The 19,032-nt window shown below is 42.3% G+C and overlaps 1 protein-coding gene across 1 annotated transcript; it reads left to right on the top strand.

Annotated features, from left to right (window-relative positions):
- The first annotated feature begins 470 nt into the window (after nucleotides 1-470).
- Nucleotides 471-17,927, top strand: LPL (lipoprotein lipase). The gene is made up of 10 exons (XM_038125013.1): nucleotides 471-714; nucleotides 7,503-7,669; nucleotides 7,787-7,966; nucleotides 8,589-8,700; nucleotides 10,570-10,803; nucleotides 11,045-11,287; nucleotides 12,408-12,528; nucleotides 13,262-13,444; nucleotides 14,623-14,727; nucleotides 15,690-17,927. The coding sequence occupies exons 1-10, from the start codon at nucleotides 651-653 to the stop codon at nucleotides 15,733-15,735; spliced, it is 1,455 nt and encodes a 484-aa protein (XP_037980941.1). The 5' UTR covers nucleotides 471-650; the 3' UTR covers nucleotides 15,736-17,927.
- The last annotated feature ends 1,105 nt before the right edge of the window (nucleotides 17,928-19,032 follow it).

The following is a 19,032-nucleotide window of genomic DNA, read 5'->3' as shown; positions in this document are numbered from 1 at the left end:
AGGGAACGGCAGAAGGCCCCTTGTACAGAAAATGCAGTTAGCTGCTGGTTACTGGTGCAAAAACAGGAATGGGAAGGAAGACCCCACCAGAGGCATAGCAGAGCTAGGTCCACACAGGCAGGAAGGACCTAGGGGGTGATACGCCGGGGCCGCATCCTGGCTGCGGGGACAGGGCTGGCCAGAGGGCTCTGGGAGGGCTGTGGGAGCCGAGGGCTCTGTGCACGCCATGCCCAGCCGGGGCCGTGCCGTCCCATCCCGTCCCATCCCGTCCCATCCCGTCCCATTCCGCTCCATCCCGCGCCCCGTGGGGCGCCCCGCGCGAGCGCCGAGCCCCCCCCGCGCCCCGCCCGGCCCCGGCAGCGCCGGCCCCGCCCCGCCCCTCTGCGCTCGCCCAATGGGCGCGCAGGATCGTTTGCATATTTGCATATTTATTCGCGTATTTGCATACTGCCCGGGACATAAGGGCGGGCGGGCAGTGCCGGCGGTGCTGAGCGCTCCCGGGCCCCTCTGTCCCTCGCTGCGCTTAGGCGCCGCACTTCTGTTTTAGTTATCGTAAGTTTTCAAAGAAAAACTTACTTACTTTTACATTTTTTAAACTTTTTTTTTTTTTTCTTTTCGCGCCGAAACTGGTGCCCGCGGCAGGAGGTGAGATGTGGAGGAAGGCATTCCTGGCCGCCGTGTGCCTCTGCCTGCGCTGGGTGGCTGCTCTCGGCGGTGAGTCCCGGGACGGGGGCCGGGACGGCGCCCGGAGCGCGCACGGGACACGGGAGCTGCGGGAGCTGCCGGCCCTGCCGGGAGCTGCCGGCCCTGCCTGTTGCTTTTGGGAAAAGGGGGGCTTGGGGGAGGCGCTGCCGGCGTGGCGGGAAAGGGGAGTTTGCAATCTTTCCTTTGTGAAGCTATCCCGAGGAGTTTGGGATGCTGCGGGACCCAGGTGTCGTGGAGCGGGCTTGGAAGGCGCTGGAGAGCGACACTGGGGGGAACTTCCATCCTGTTAGGAGAGACCTGGAGCCTGTTCCCCAGCCGAAACTCAGGCACAACCTGCCGGGCTGGTGGCGCGACCTGTTGAGGTTTGGGATGTGTTTTTTTTTCCCAGAGACAAGGTGGCATCTGAGAGTCCCTTGCCCCCAGCAAGGGATTTGCACAGCATTAGCAACACGGTAAGGTCCCTCGTCTTCCTGCTCTGTGGGACTCATCCATCCCAGCATACCAGCTTCGTACGGTTCTTGATCCTAGACAAGGCAAGGCTGAGTTTCATCGTTATCGTGGTAATGTGTTCGAGATGTAATTAAGCCTGTAATGAGCAGGATCCACTAGGGGAAAAGTGAACAGAGTGATTTACTCCCTCTGTGTTCACTTATGGCTATTTGCACTGCTGGTTGTACCTGCATTTGTGCATAGACATCCTGTCCAAGCTATGTGCAAATTGTACTAGATTTTTACTAATGCTCTCTCAATTCATCACAATGTAATTGAAGCTGTTATGAACAAATCAACTAGCTTTAGGAGACCACTACTCCTCAAGCTTAAAAAAAGCTCTTAAAATATTGTTAGCAGTGCCCTGTCACAGGCTTGTTTTCTTACCCTGATCTCCCACACATAGTATCTATCTTTGAAAGTTTCTGGCCTTAGAAGAAAGGGTGGCTGTAGCTCCTACAGCTGCTTTGTGGTCCTAAACTGGAATATATAAACTGTCATTTTTTTTTCTGCTGTGGGTGCCTTTGTTACTTCTTTGTGTATAAGGAAGCTGAAGGGAAGTATTCAAAAGTAAGAGGATGGGGTGCTAGGGTATAGCAAAAGAAATGTATTCTAGCTTTGAATCCAATCTTGTGCCATCAGAGACAATCAAAACCAGTTTTCATCACAGTATCCAAGTTCTATAGAGTAAAATAACTGTCTTCCCAGAGAAAACTTTCATCCCTGCAGGAACTGATTTGCCACAGACCTACCAATGATTTCATTATTTCTTCTTAGGAATTGTTATATGAAAGCAGGTTGTGTGCTCCTCCTAAAGCAATTCAAGCCTTTAGTTCCATGCTTTTCCATGCACACCACAGTAAAAAGCTTTTTGAAACCATAGAAAACACATGATCCAGCCCTCCAAGAATCTAGAGTATTTAAAGAACAACATAGTAAAAGATTTTTTAGGTGAAGAAAGCATTGGTATTCCCAGAAAAGATAAAAACATTGCTAGAAATACATTCAGATCCTTATTTTACCAGTGTAAATACAGAGCCAGCATATTTACACTGTTGTGTGATGTGAGCTGCTGGCTTTTTCTATGGTTTATGTTTGGGATAGACATACCAGGGCAACTGTAGCATGGCCTTTTGAGAAACAATGTGTCTCTGAGAAGGCACAGAGGTGAGGCTCTCGGGCCTCAAGTTGTGCTGGAGATTAGCATGATCACTAGCACTCCTGCACAGAGGAGATTCCAGCAAACTTTTAGGAGTACTTGCATGATAGGACTTTCTCATGCATCCTTACCTCTGTATTACTGACAGTGGTTGCATTTTGTCTTCAGCTAATTGCAGATATTCCAGAGGGACTGATCGATGTCTGGATATCTGCTGGATTGAGTTGTGAGTGTCCCAGCTGCAGCTGAGTAAAGATTTGTCAGGGAGTGCCTCGGAGAGGGGTGGGCACCCCTGTGTGCAGTGAGAGAACAGCAGTTTGCCAGCTGCAAAACTTGAGCTGGGAGGTTCTTACTTAGCTTCTGAACTTGTGCCCAGTAGCTTTCCAAAGGTGTTGCTCTTTCCATTGGCTCCACCTGGGAAGTGAAGCAGAACGTACTCTCAGGGCTCTGCCATTGAGGAATACATAATAAACGTGAAGTTGTAATATTTTTGCAGCAAGGTTAAACACTAACCTGACTCGTGAGGTAGGTTTCCTGGGATTGCAACACACAGTAGTAGGCTTTCAGTTTGTAGTGTACGTCAAAATAAATTATTACCGTTTCTGTGATATAGGCCCTTTACTGCAGCTGACTGTGAGTTTGCTTCAGAACTCTTAGGAATTCAGTACAACTGATTAATGAGTGTTCCTAATGCTGATTGTTGGCTAAGGGAAGATTTAACCCAGTTAACTACAGCTAGTAAATGTTTGATGTTATGTGCAGATGTTTGCTGCTGTGCATGTGTGTGCATGCAGGTCTCTGTGGGCTATAGAAGACAGAGTCCAGCAGTATACTTTCTAAGGATCTTTGCACCTATCTAACACTATTTCCATTTCTGAGTGCATAATGCTAGGAAATTGTTGTTTATCAAAGATTCCATTTTTAAAACCATAGCTTAGGTGCACTCATTCTGGCAAATGCATTATTATCATATTTTGGCAACCTGTGTGATGTAGGTAGATTAGCTTTTGATTAATATTCCAAATGTTGTTACTTCCTCAAGACTCACATTCTCCACCCAGCTGACCAGTGGTAAACAGTTTCACAATCAAGCCAAGTTGTCCTGGGCCTCCTGTGAAAGAAACTTGAGACTGAATTCTCTTGATTGGTGTGTCAAGATGCCTAAAGTCAGTGGGATGCTTTCAAAATTGATAATTTATAGGAGTCCCTAACTGAACGGAATTTTACAAGTCCAAAGTGTCACAAACTTTGGACAGGAAAATCAAAACTACTGACTTGCAGTTTGTAAGCTTCCCCCCCACCCCCACTTTCTTTGAGTTCTGTGAGGTTTTCAATACCTTGCTGCGCAGGACAGCTTTTAATTTTCTTTTTTAAATATGGAAACTCATACTGTGCAAGTAGGAATGTAAGAAAAGCATCAGAAGACTTTGTACAGCATGACAAAATGGTGAAGTTGTGGCGATGTAGCCTGAAAAACCAGCTTCCATCTGGAATTGGTAATTTAATTCTTATTCTGCTTCAGTTCCCTCAATCCCTTTGTAGGTGATGCTAACTGTAAGCACATAGCATAGACAGAAAACTTTATTTTGCAACAGGTGCTTGTATTTGTAACTCTGTGCCTGGAAGCTTTGGCAATACACAACACATGCCTTTGTACCTTTGCTGAACTATGTCTGGGAAAGTGTAGTTTTTAGCAAAAGCATGGATTTCTTTTTTGTCTGTGTGTGTTTACTTCCAGTCTGTTTTATTCAAAGGCCTTGTTTAGAAATGGGGCTTGCATTCTTTTCATAAAAAGCCACTTCAGTATCTCAACATGGATGTATGTGTATTTCTTGATATCTAATTTCTGTATCTACATTATGAAAAATGCAATCTTAATTCAGATAAATTTCTGTTCACCTTTCAGAACGCGCTGAAAACTACCTATTTTGGGGTTTTCTGTGGTTTAATTAACTTGAGTTAAAACATCTTAACTAAACTGTGGTGACTGTGTACATTGGCTGTCTTTGCACTTCTTTGTGTAAACTGTAAGAATGAGGTTTACTGGCTCAGGACATGATTCAAGGAGACTTCTCGTTTTAAATCTCTGAGGAAAAGGTTTGTGGCAAGTCTATGAATGACAAAGTTTGGTTCTGAATAATTTTTTTAATTGACCAAGAAATACAATGAGGTATGAAAGCAGAAGTGGGAAATGCTTGTTTTCTAAAGTGATATGCTGAACTTCTCTGCTCCAGGTTTAAAGCATGGTACATGCGGGTGTTGGTCTGTGTGGTGAGTGTCTACAGACTGTGCGTTCCTGTATTGTGCAGAAGCTGGGATGTGAGGTGGCACTGCAGCATGTGTGCAGCACAACATAAGGTGTAGACAAGATATCTTCTGCTCAGAGCTGTATAGAATTTGCAAAGCCAAACTCAGGCACATTCTGAGGAAAGCTTCTTGATGAGTACACCGTGAAGAAGTCTGTAATAAACTCCACTACACACACACTTCCCTTATCCAAAGGGTATCTTGCCTGCTGGGAACTGACCATATGTGGACATAAGATAACATGACACTTTTTGTGCATAAGATGATAACAGTAATTTCTTCTGACTTTCTAATCCTCATACACCATAGTTAAATGAGAAAAGTGGCTGCTTGCCATTTCCCTAACTCATGGGCCGTTGCTTTGCAGCTGCTTCTTTCTTGGTGGTGACTGTATCTCAGTGATTTTCTGTTCTTGAATCCCCATCAAAGATTTTTAGATTCAAACATGCAAATATGTGTGAAGCACTTAGCACGTCTTCAGTGGCAGGTGCCACTGTACTGCAATCTTTCTAAGCTTTGTGCACTTTTCCAAGTGTACCCTTAAGTGTAGTACACTTTGAATTGTAAATTTCCTATGAGCTTGTTTTCAAAAGAGCTGTGGTCTGGACTTACATGCAAATTCTAGCATGTGTTTGTAATTGAAAACACACTACAAGACAGGATATCAATGTAATTTAGATTTTGGATGATTATCAGATAAGTTTAATCCAGAAGGGAAATGATATCTAGGTATGAAAGGAAGCACTATTAACTAGTGAGCAGGTGGACTATTCTTTTTTGTCTTCCTATACTAGGAGGGAATATACATAATTGAAAGTCCTAGCATTGTATGCCTTAAAATTGAAAGCTGTTCTTGTTCCTTTCAAGGTTTTAGTGATTCATAGCAGAGTAAAAAGTTATAGCTGATATTTAACCGACCAGCCTTTGGGACTTTTCTTTTTCTGGCTAAAAAGTAAATAATATAGGTGTAAATATTTTTTCCAAAAAAAGTCTTTTATACTGTCAGTTGGTGACAAAAAGAAATTTTGAATATGCAGAAATAGAGAAAAAGTACAAGCATTTGGTTAGTTTGGTAAATTTATCTTTCATTAATGGGTAAAATGTTATATTTACCATTATGTGAATGCTTGTACTGGTAGAAGGACGGGTAAGGTCTATGAAAAACACCTTTCTTTAGGAGGAAGGAGGCAGGAAGGGGGCCCTCAGTGTAATTATCCTGGATTAGCTAGCCGGCCTAGCACAGTCAAGGTCAAAACCTAAAGCTGAGTAGTGCCTCTGTTCAGTGAACAGTTCTTGCTTTCCTGCTTGTGCTTTGACAGGTGAGAAATCCTGCTGAACTTGGGCAATTTTAAGCCATTGATTAGGGCTGACAAGTTTCTCTGAGACTACCACATAAGCATTTGTTGCAAGGCTCTGTGCTGGTTTTAGATTTGATGAGGGAGGTTAGACCCTGATTTCTTGTGACCCTCCAAGCACAGCAAGAACATCCCAGACTTTTTAGAGCTCCCTGAGATGAGGTCAGGCGTGAGTCAGTGCCATGTTGTGTATGGTAGCTTGAATGAGAAGACCAGAAAAACTGTTTTGGAAAAAAATGAATTGTTAGTTATCACCTGAGCAATGCAGCACAACTTTATGCAGGAAATGCAAATCTGCCAATTATCATAGAAAACCTCTTTTGCAGTGGGAAAAGGGAGTGGAAATCTGTTTTGCATGCCTAGCATCCTTATCTTGTCCATTTGTGTTCTCTATGGTGCCTTGGAGCCATTCATTAATGTGTGTTTAGGAGTTTGTGAGGGGTTGGTGGTCTTGATGCCGGGAAGGACAATGCTGAGCAGGACAGAGCTGGCCTAAGTTCAGCTGCACTTGAAAAACGGGCAATCAATATTTGCCTAACTAAAGTTGCCAAACTGGGGGCTGGGTTTTGAAAAGTTAATTACACGGTGTGCTGTACATAGAAGCATTTAGGAGTTGAATCAGACATAAAAAGAGGAGACATTTAAGTTTCTTCCCAGAGGAAATGGTGAATATGAAGCCTAAAGTCACTTCTCTGTCTTGGCAGGAAAAGGAGTACCTAAATTCTGAAGTTGGAAGTTGGAGGGAGTGATCTTTGCAGGCCATGACATACTTTGTTACCACCAGTACAAGATCAGCACCTCCTTCCCCACCCTCCTTCCCTCTGCTTTAGGCAGAGGAAGATATTTTTCGGCAGCTTATTTTTCTGTAGGTTATCAGATGACCTGAAAATGTACTCCAAAACAGACTGTTGGTTTGCTAGTTCAGTGTCTCTGATGGGTGTCTGATCTCCTCACCTGCTGCTTGTTGGTCAAAACTTACAACTAGTACTTTGTAAAACAGTGGTGACTTCACAACTTTTAATGCATTGCAACTGAACGGAATTATAAAAGGCCTTGTTAGGCAGTGATTATTGGTGAGGTAATGTGGAAGATACACTACCAAAATATGTAATAGTATGGTAGTAACGCTCTGCTTTCCTGGATGACTCTCTGTGACTGTCATATGCAGTTTTCTGTACACTTGTGATACTTAAGAGGTTTCCTGCTTAATGTAATGGGGAAAATACTGACTCTCAAAATGTATTCATACTTCTCTGACAGCTCAGCAGATTCTTACTGTTTTAGCAGGACTTTGGAAGGGGAGCAATTTTCACCCTTTGATTACCTCTTTACATGGCTGTTGTGTGTCCATTGAGTGCTGTAGGAAATTAATACCACCCATCCCATTTCTTGACTGTTCCAGATATCTCTCCAACACTGCACCTGTGCCTTCTGACTTTGTCCTAGTACTCCTAAAACACTGCTGTATGTTTTTTGTGCTCTTACAGAAGAAGGCAAAAACAATTTTGAGGGAATTGAGAGCAAGTTTTCCTTACGGACGCCTGCAGAGCCCGATGAGGATGTCTGCTACCTGGTTCCTGGGCACGTGAACAGCCTGGCACAGTGCAACTTCAATCATACCAGTAAAACCTTTGTGGTGATCCACGGGTGGACGGTAAGACAAAGTGGGAGGAATCTCCCTTTTAGCTGCACTTCCGATAAACTGTGCAGAAGCGTCTCACAGATATATTAATAGATATCCTATTTTAATTAAAATCACCAAAACCAACAGGTGACAGGGATGTATGAAAGTTGGGTCCCGAAGCTGGTGGATGCTCTGTACAAGAGGGAACCTGACTCAAACGTCATTGTTGTGGACTGGCTAGTTCGAGCTCAGCAGCACTATCCGGTGTCAGCTGCATACACCAGGCTGGTGGGAAAGGATGTTGCTATGTTTATTGACTGGATGGAGGTAAGACATGGGGACACATGTCATATTCTATGTAATGTAATAGGAGACAAAACAGCAATGATGCATCTATGTTAGTCAACTCCTGTTGGGTAGATGGAGTTAAACTCTTGCAAGAGAGTAGTTTCGCTGGACTGGTAAAATTCCAGCTTTGGTCTACTGGCTATCTCCTACTCAGACGCCTTTTGTACTGCATTCCAGAGACTTTACCTTGTGGTATGTGGGGTCCTGTGGGCCCAGAGTATTTCTGAGGGCTCTATGAGAGGTAGTTATGAAAGCCAGGTTCCTGTATATGTTATACAGAAGCCAGTCCTTGGGAATTGGAAATGTGCTCTGCCTTAGGAGATCCAGAAATTGGTGAGGAGAGGGTGGCTGAAAACCTTTATGAAATAAACAGCCCTGTGTTCTGTCCTTTATTTTGCATTACTCTCAGTTTTGATTTTAGCCATGAATTAGTTAGATCAAGAAATTTACAATGGCACAAAATTATGATAACTGTATAGTGTTTCTTCTGTTATTCATGGCTCAAACAAAAATCCCAGTATTAACAAAGCATTTTATTTTGTGTCTTCTTATGGTTTTTGTGTTTGGTTTTGAACTTTAAAGAAATTGTCCTCTTCTGCAGGAGCAATTCAATTATCCTCTCAACAATCTCCACTTGCTGGGATACAGTCTAGGTGCCCATGCTGCTGGGATTGCTGGGAATCTGACCAAAAAGAAGGTGAACAGAATTACAGGTAAGAAAACCTGTGACTGTAGAGTGGAGAGTTGCATCTCTTCCGTACTGAAATATTATGTTCCACTGAAAAATCACCAGAATAATTGTTGCTTGCTGGCAATACTTTGGTTATGTATTCATGATTTAATGGAACAACAAGGCCAATATTTCTGGGGTAGAACTGGAAAAATATTCAGAAAATAACAACAAGGATGGTGAGTGCAAAAACCCTTTTTTACAAGAAATGAGTGAGTAGGCCCTGATAAAGAAGTAGTCTGGGCGGTTGTGGTGGGAACTGACCAAACCATGGCTGGCAAAGGTCACAGTATCTTTTGCAGCATAAGAAATTCAGTGGGTTTTCTTTATCCAGGCAGTCATTCCTTGCAGCTGATGGAGTCCTTGAAACAGAACAGGAAGTAAATTCTGCTGCGGCAAGTTTAGTACCTGCAGAACTCTTTGCCATGGGATGATGTAGATGCAAGAGGTTTATATGGGCTCAAAGGGAGACTGGGCAGATAAACTTTGTAATAATCCACATTGGATCTCTTCCGGTTATCATAACAGTCTCAAGGAATATTCTAGGCTGGATATAATACTGTGAGCATTTGGGGAAGGCATATATTTTCCCTGTTGCTATGTCTGCTAAGATGTGTTTAAGGTGATTTTTGGAGCCTGAGAAATCTGCTAGACAAGGCAGAGTGCATGGCCACTCTGGGGCTGGTTTACAACCCAGCACCTGGAGAACTGAGCCACTAGCACTTATCTCATTGACAAAGGAATTGCCTGCATCAGCAAATGAGGCTAAGAAAGTTGCTCATCTGTGTTGTCTTTGTTGCTGGGAGAGCTTGGGAGCACCATTCAGAAGGGAGCCTAGCTCCTGGCACTCTTTACTCTTTCACCTGAGCCTGGCTGTGATCCCAGATCCACAGGCATGCTGAGAGGTGGGCTAGGCAGCAGTCACATCTGGAAAGGTCAGGTGCAGAGAGGTGGCAGATTAAAGTCAGGAGGTCAAAGCACTAGTCCCTCTGATCTTCCTTTTTCTAAGTTGCAGCTTTGCTGCTTTCACTGAGGATGCCAAATCACTGACACATCAGTAGCCCTCTGTTATTCCTCCACAGTTGCTCTTGGTGCTGAGGATGAACCGTTCCCTGGGAAGAGCACAGGGAACAATGTAATGTGACCCCTGAAGCCCTCATAGCTGAGAGGGAGGCAACTCAGACCAAGTGGAGCTAACAGTGGGTGAGCAGCTCAGGTGCCTGTCCCCAGCTGAGGGCTGCAGAAGAGATGTGTCCCTTCAGCCAACTCTCGGGTAGTTGTCTGAACAGGAGATAGTATTTGTTCACTGGCAAAATAGCTCTGGGTTTTTTTTTATGTTAGTGTTTCTGCAGCTTGACAGTTTACCCTAGTAATCCCCTTCCCCTTAGGTATGTAGAACAGTGAAGCCCTCATTTGTTTTCCACTTGTCCCCCTGGCATGGAATTGTCAGCAAGACTTTTCCATACTTCAGACACTTCAGATACAAGTTCTACAGTTCTTGACAAGAAAGGAAGACATTGAGAAAATACTTAAGAGCTTGTTTCTCCCATCCACTGGAAATGCTACAGCTCTGAGAAAGTTAGCTGGGCTTCCTTCCATGTGTTTGCATTCACTTTTATTTTTTAAAATTTAAATTTTTTTAAAATTTTATTTTTTAAAGTGACAACATTTTGAGGTAGTGCATTTAATTCTCCTGTATACATTCACGATATTTAAGTGATCCATCTGTAATGTCGGCAGGAAAACTCAATATTCTAGATCAATGTGGCAGCTGAGTTTGGCATTTGTTATCAATGTCAGTATCTTTGGCAGACAATAATACCAGTTTTTCTTTGCGGTTTGACCCATAAAGGGCTGGATCCTGCTGGTCCTACCTTTGAGTATGCTGATGAACTCACTCGCCTCTCCCCGGATGATGCTGAGTTTGTGGATGTCCTACACACCTACACCCGAGGCTCTCCAGACCGCAGTATTGGGATCCAGAAGCCTGTTGGACACATTGATATTTATCCCAATGGTGGAGGTTTCCAGCCAGGTTGCAATTTGGGAGAAGCACTGCGTCTGATTGCTGAGAAAGGGCTTGGAGGTGAGGTTGCTCTGAAACAAACAGTGTAGTATTCTGAGGGAAACCTGAGTAGCCCTGCAAGGTATCTTGCAAGGAAAGAGCTCTGAGAGGCATGGGAATATGTTCTTTCAAATGCTTTTAAAAGTCATCCTGTAAAGCCCAGTTCTGCCATAGTGGATCATGCTTGTTGTCAGCACTGCTTAGGGATTAATATCATTATATGCACACGTGTGTACATATTACACATTTTCATTCTTTCAAGATGTGGATCAGCTGGTGAAATGCTCCCATGAACGATCCATCCACCTCTTCATTGACTCTCTCCTCAATGAAGAAAAGCCAAGCATGGCCTACCGCTGCAACACAAAGGAGGCCTTTGAGAAGGGCCTCTGCCTGAGTTGCCGCAAGAACCGCTGCAACAATTTGGGTTACAAGGTCAACAGAGTGAGAACAAAGAGAAACACTAAAATGTATCTGAAAACCCGTGCTCAGATGCCCTATAAAGGTAGGTACTCCTTGCTTACTGGTGAGCAGTACTGGGACTTGTGCTCAGTTTTGTGTCATGATGGGCATGTGCTGCTGATGAGAATATTGCTGCTTTGGCGCCTGTGGTGAGCAGGGGTGAAGCTGGCCTGTAGTTTGCCACTGAATGCAAGTCTCATAGAAAAGTGTTGTCTTACTCAAGGTGTAGGGTAGAGTGCAAAAAGAAAGGTATTTTGTAACAAGTTTGTAAGTAGTAAAAGTTAGATGACTTCTGCTGCCCGATCACTTGGAACTTTTCCAGTGTTTTTCTTCTGAATGATTATTTCTTTCTGCTGGGGAAATAATCAGCAGAACTCAGTCTGGTGAGCATTAAAGATATGCAAGCATCAGATTTGTGGCTTTGGTAGTCCACTTGCTAGAGGAGCACCAGCCCTCATTAAAATATCACAGATCTTCAGATCTTCTTGATTCTAGTTGCTGCTGTGGGAAGTCCAAGAATGATGAAGCCAGAGAAAACTGGGAGGAGTATATTTTCCTCACAGCTAGGAAAATAATGTTGGATTTTACTACTTTATTTTCCTCCTTAGCTTTGCCTGCACCCTATGGTATTCTTACAGTGTGCATTGTGAGATGGACCAGCAATCAAAGCACACATTCATGCACTGTTAGAGCAACTGCATGACTAGTGTTCTGTTGGCATTTGATGCTTAACCTGCAGTGTCAGTGGGTTGTTTTTGGTTTTTGGTGTTTTTTGTTTTTTTTTTTTTTCCTTTTACCAAGCCTCCTGTAAGAGAAGGGCACAGCTCACTTGTTTCAAGTCAAGTATATCAAGTCTTAGATGTTAAATAGCAGGTTTGAAGGTGATACTGCATACTCTGGTATTATTATAGTGGCAGCTTGAGTGCAAAGTTTAGCTGCAATATCTGCAAAGGTGTTCTTTAATGGTGATTGCCTTGCTTGCTAATATTTACATTCTTGCAAAAAAATAGTTCCCTGGATACCTGCAGGGAAATAAACTCATTTTAGTGAAGTTGGCAAATTCCAGCCTAGGATTTTCGAAGGTGAGGCAGGGTGGTTTTGTCATCAGCTGTCTCTTTGGTGATTGAGTTTTCCTAATGGCATTCTCTTTTGTATTCTTTCAGTCTTTCATTACCAGGTCAAGATTCATTTCTTTGGAAAGACTAACATGACCAAGACAAATCAGCCATTCCTGATCTCTCTCTATGGCACTCTAGACAAGAGTGAGAACATTGGCTTCACACTGTGAGTAGCTACAGAAACATCTGCAAAGTACTGTTGAGTTTGTCTAAATTTGTTAAAATCTCTACTGAAAAACATGTACTGGCTTCAGCTTCACTAATCTTATGGGGTCCCAGAATCTGCTCTTGTCCTTAATCAAGGAGTTGCATGGAAACTAATGAACCAAATCCTACAGGAGCTCTTCTTGATGAGACATCTGAAATATGGAAACACAGTCTGACCTGTGACACAGCTTAATAAGAGTGTTTCCAGTGCTTTCTTATTTTCTTCTCAGTATCTTTATACCATGTTAAATCTTCTTAAAAGTGGACTTATGCATCTGAAGGTCTCAGTGCAGAAGCTAAGGGAGACTTGGGATTTGCTTTCACAGCACTGCAAATAAACGGAAGTTTGTGTGTTCATCCCTACGCACAGGCTGGCAGGGAAGGGAACTGGAAAACACCAAAGCCTGTTTTCTGCTCTGAGGAATGTAAACTGGTTATGGGTGGTGGTTGTCTGGCTTTTCTGAGAGTCACCAGCACAGGCGAGGACAACCCTTGCCTGGCAGACTGTCCCAGGATTTTACCAGCCTTGCTATAGAAGGATGTTTCCTTTTGCCTCTACAAAAGGTAGAGGCATTTTTGCTTCCTTCTCTGGAGTACAAAAATTCCAGGTTATATTGCTCCTTAATTTTCTTTGTCTGTCCAAGAATTTCAGGTGGTTTTGTTTGTTTGTTTTCTTATTCTCCTCCCCACAGGCCTGAAGTCTCCTCAAACAAGACCTTCTCCTTCCTGATTTACACAGAAGTGGATATTGGAGACCTGTTTATGGTGAAGCTGCAGTGGGAAAAAGACACCTTCTTCAGCTGGTCAGACTGGTGGACTCCTTTTACATTTGACATCCAGAGAATCAGAATGAAGTCAGGGGAAACTCAGAAAAAGTAACTTGTTTTGATTGTTATAAGCTATATTAGTTCTAATGGACAGGGCTTCCTGATTTTTGGTATCTCACAGACTGGGACAAGCATGTTAAGCAGTTACAAATGGATGCAGCATTAATGATAATCAGGGCTCCAGTGGTATCAAACCACCATTTCTGTCATCTAAGTTCAGTCATTTACTTCCACTGGGATCTGCAGTTTGTAGTCTTCTTGCCATGTAATTAATTTGTATGCCAGTATTGTATCTACTTAAGGTATGTTATAATATGCAGGAGAGCTTATGCTCCATGAGCCAGCATCAGTGATTGTGTTTGCAATTTCTGTCCTCCTTTTTCATGCTGGGTTCTTGCATAGCTTTTGTCACAAAGAGCATGCTTAGATGGAGATTTTTAGAGATCCTTTCAAAAGTGTGTTTGCACAAGAATTTATTGCTTAGTTATTGTTAGGAGTCAAATACCTGAATGGTGGGTGAAAACTGAAACATGTGACTGTTGCAGGACATTGCGAATGCATGAATGTTGAAACATCAAAGCCTGAACAGAAGTGCTTCGACATTAATCTTTTGAAATACTCATATTCACTAAACATGAGATCTGTTTGCAGAACATGGGCCCAGAACAGAGTATGTGTGTCCTATGTATAGTATAGTAAATAATAATAAGTTCCTCCTTTGAATAAACAGGTCAGTCACTTGATCAAAGAACAGTTATCAGAGCTGAACAAATATAGGGGTGGGGAAAGTACTGATAAATAGAAAAGCGAGTGCTCATGTTTTCTGGAAATTGCAACCTACTTCATTTGCACACGTGAGGGAGTATGGGCTTTCTTCCAAGTTCATTCACCTGACAAAAAACACATAAAGGCTGGTGTAAATAAAGATCCGAGAGACTTTGGGGTAGAACTTCTGCTATCTTAGCCTCAAGAACATTTTTTTGCAAGGGATCAGTGAAAATTATGGCTATGCTTTGATGTCCATGTATGATTCATTTACCAGTTCTTGCACAGCATTTCTTTTGTTACAGAATTCTCCTTTAAAAATAACTTTCTCACAGGCCTGCAAAGTAGCATTGCCCCACGTGACAAAATATAAAGACTGTTTCCAAGCACCAATCTTCTTTCTAAGATTAAAAAGGGGTGTTTGGCTCAGTCTTGTGATTTTTCTAATACTTATTCCACAGAGTGGTGTTCTGTTCTCGAGATGGCACCTCACGTATCAGTAAGGGAGAAGAGGCAGCAATATTTGTGAAATGCTCGGAGCAGCCTGTCAACCGGAAGAGAGGAGGGTATGAGTAACCGCTATTGGTTTTAGATTATTTTATTACCACTTGAGTGGTAATTAAACTTTCCCTTTAATTGACTTGTGCACTAGTCTTCTCAGGGCTTCAAAAGCATCACAGCTCAGACTAACCAGAGGTTTGCTTATGGCCACTTTGGCAGCTTAAAAGCTCTTGGCTAGCTCTTCTACTAACCATCCTTGTGTGATTGTTGGCATGTGTGAGAAGCAAGCGCTAGTCACTGCCTCTCACAGTCACTTGGCTAGGTATGAGGGACTGTTAGAGAGGGTTGCAGACAAGGCACTAGCACAAAGAGGAAAGCATGTCTCTGTCTCAGCACTTACCCTTAGCTGCAGAATATTCAAACTTCCACACTGGGTCAGCTCAGAGCCCTCCCTCCATACTGGCCAGCAGCAGATTTGGAGGTTGGTACAGGAATGGAGCAGGCATATGATGGTGCTCTTCTTAGCAACACTGCTTTCTGATGGCAGCCATCAGGTGAGTGAATTCCTGAGAGTTTTATCTCTACAGATCAGAGATTCTGCCTTTGTTTAATAGCCTTTTGGTGCACTTTAATATTTTTATCAATAATTTTCCTGACCCAGATTAGATGTGGGGACAGGCTTTGGACTTTACCCACTAAAGTTTGAGATAGAGAAGTGGTTATATTTATTTTAGTTCAATTACTGTGTGTGAATGGTTTCATGGGGATACTTCTGGACTGAGATCTAGCTCTGCATAAAAATGCACATGTGCTGGCCGTTATGCTGGGGCAATGACCTGGACAGGCCTTGAGACCTCTGTGTGTATCTGACATAAAATCAAGCGGAAGCCGGGAGAAGCCTAAGCACATAATTTATCTTCCCATTAAGTAGGGAGTTTTAAAATCTTAATTCTCAAAAATAAGATAGAAGGGAACAAGTATCTTGCATCTTCCTCATCGCCTTTATATTTTACTTTTTTCTTCACAGTACCAAGAGAGCCTCGAAAGAAAATTCTGCTCATGAATCTGCTTAAGTGACAAAAACAAAGATTTTTCACACTGGAGAGGAGAAGAGTCTGTTCATCCCTGTGGACTGGATGTTCAGAACCAAATATATAGAAATATTTATCCGCTGCTGGATTTTTGCCTGCTATTCCTAGCTATTTTAGAGACTTCTTGTAAAAAAGTCTCAGCATATGAAGTTACTAACCATAAAGATACATTATCCAAATAGTTAAAAACAAAAGAAACCTGCAAAACTACTTGCCAAAGTTTGAAGTGCTGAAATGATATAGGTAATTTTGCTTAATCATGGTGCCTTGTGACAAGGTTTCTTGACATCCGATCCTACATAGCATTTTTTTAATATTTATTGAAAAGAAACAAAGCCCTCTACTTGGTTTTATTTTATCTTGCTGTTTTTATTTTGTTTGGTTTTGGGGTTTTTTTTGATTAGTGGGGTTTTTTTGTTCTTTTCATGAGTCACTTGAAACTATTTTTTTTGTGTCTTAGCAAATTGAATTTTCAGGCAGTTCAGTGGAGAGAGTTCATTGTTTTTCAAGTGTGTGTTTAGCAAATAAGTAGGTTTCCCATTAGAAAAAAAAACACCTTTGCTGTGTGTAGTAATAGAAGGTGTCAGGGACTGACTTAATATGGGGATGAATTTTTTAGTTTGTGGTTATGAATGTATTTAATTGGGGGTAGATGCCAGTGCTGCTTAGCAATAGGTATGATCTGTTAAGCTATATACTTCTATGCCGCTTACCCTGGAATAAATAACAGCTCTAGGAGAAGGCAGCAATGCCAGTGTCTTATGCAGACATTTAATATTTTATCTATGCTTTCAGTTATTGCAAATGAAACTGTCTAGCCTTCAACACTGTGAAAATGGAGCTGCAGAGGAACTGAGCTACCAGAAAATGCAGGAAACAGATATTTCCCCCCACCCTCCACCCTCTCCCTGCTTGCTTGCGTCATGTACGCCAAAACTGTCACAGTTTGTCTGCTCTTGGACACTGAGTGTCAGTCATGCAGCTGTGTGGCTGCTGTATGCAGTTTTCAGTGCAAGTGAATCCACTTGATAGCTGACAAGGATGCTCATACTTCCCTGTACTGGAATTGTGACTGCCCGTGATCCACATCAGTTTGTTTCTTGGCTGTGGTACACTATGAGGAGCTGCCTAGTTTTCTGCCATGAGGTGGAATTCAGCATGAAACAGGAGCTGAGCCAATTAAAAGCAGCCAGGTTGTGTGCTCCACAAGAAGGAGTGCTCTGAAAAACACTCAAATTAGCCATGCTGCAAGTTTAAAAAAATAGGTATACTGAAGGCAGTCTGCTTCCCCATTTTTAAGTAACATACTTTTTCTAGTGTGCTGAAAGGTGCAGTAACCCTCTTTCAGCTTTCTAGAGAGTAAACAAAATGCTGGGGAGGTACAAGGGCTTGAAGGTAGACATTTGGAGAAGTGTAATGGTAGCTGTTGATGCTGGGTGTTGCAGTCTTTTCCTGCATGTGCAAGACAGCATGGAGATGGTGATTTCTCCAATATCATCCCATTTTAAAAGCAAAGAAAAAAAATGTATGTGTTTTTGTGCGCAACTTGTTTCTTATTTCCAACTGTAGCTGCTAGTATATTTGGGGATAAAAGTCTTAAACAGTGCAATATGTTGGAATATTAATAGCTCTGAATTTGCTCACATTTGATTTCACATTTGATTAAACTACAGCAGAGATGTGATGAGTCACTGAGGGTGGGGTTGAGTATTGAGCCACTGCATTTGAGACCTCTAAAAATAAATACAGTGATTTATTCCCTATAGATTCCACATTTTGTTGCAATTTTCTCTTAAAAGATAAATTCTTCAGAAGCAAAGTATCTGGACAGCTCTTAATACAGGATCAAATACAAACACATTCAGAATTGGGATACAAAATAATGAAGGTTCTTTCCATAAGAAAACATGATTTAGCTTTGAATGTTATTTATTAGCTGTAAATAAGATATTTATGAGTGTAAAAGTAGTTTGTATATATTGCTAAAGTTGCTAACAGTCTCTACATTAATATAGTTGTGTAGTATTAATCCTGTATATAGCTTTGAGAGATTTTTATCAACAAGCCACTTACATTGCACTGTTTCCAATGTCGTTAATACTTTTTCTTTTTTAAATCTCCTCAGTTTTGTATAGAACAGAAACCTATGGTTTTAATAAAATTCTCAAACTGAATCTGAAGTCACTACTTTCCTTTTGATGAAACCATCTGGTGTATACCTTTTATGTGAAGGCCAGGGCCTATCCTTGAATTCTGGGCTGAAAAGATCGAATGAGACACTAGAAAAAAAAAAAAAAGGAATGTGTGATTTCTGCACTGCTCTCCCCCCTATCATTTTGGGAAATGCAAAACTCATGTATTAACACACCAAGCAATCACTGTGTGGAATGAAATATCCCACATCATAAAAAAGTAGCTTTTCACCTGCAGTTTGTGGTTTTCAAGTTTCAGGCCTTTTTAAGAACAGCCCAAGAACTGTCCTTACTTTGAAGGGCTCGTTTCCTTTTCTTGTTTTTCTTTTTTTTTTTTTTTTCTGGCAGGTGTCAGAACTATGCTTTTGCTCCACATTTTACCAAAATGGAGATGTTCTGACCCTGTGGGTGCAGGAGGAAAGCACCAGACTCATGCCACCGCTATTGCTTAAGCACGTAACAGTGAAAAATCACTTTCAACCATCTGTTATGAGTGCAGCTGAGCTCAAGAGTGGTTGTCACCAGAACAGTTTGCTCTGTCATATACAGCAAGGTTCCACCCAGGCAATGGAGAGGGATTGCTGGAATTAAGGAGAATTGTAGTGACATGCACGTGGGGTGCGTGGGGTCACACTAGGGGTAATTAGAGCAGTTCCCAGTTGACCTGGGGAACTCTGCTTTCAACAGTCTTCCTTGGTGAATGTTGACTGCTCTTTGACAAGAGCAGAGTTTCATTCCATGTGAAAGCAGAGGAAAGCTATGCCATGGAAAATGGATGGTTGGAGAGAATGAAGGGAAGGGAAGCAGCAGAAGAAGGAAGAACCCAATCTACAGACTGGAATGCTTTGAAATTTGGTGTTCTAGGGACACTGCTCATCCCCTGTGTCAGTGTCTGGGTTAGGGAACTAGAAGGACTCCGACAAGACAAGCCTTGGAGTCACATCTCCTAAAAACACCATGATATAACTATTCTTTTAACATCACAGTAGCCTCTATACACTAACTGTGTTAGGTAAAGCAGAGAAATAGTTTGTGGTGGAGGGACAAGAATCCAGGTGTCTCCTGTGAGTATTTAGAGCCATCCCTG

This window comes from Motacilla alba, chromosome Z, assembly GCF_015832195.1.
Source record: "Motacilla alba alba isolate MOTALB_02 chromosome Z, Motacilla_alba_V1.0_pri, whole genome shotgun sequence".
Lineage (NCBI taxonomy): Eukaryota > Metazoa > Chordata > Aves > Passeriformes > Motacillidae > Motacilla > Motacilla alba.
Note: the sequence above shows the minus strand (reverse complement) of the source record. Positions and strands in the feature narration are given on the sequence as shown.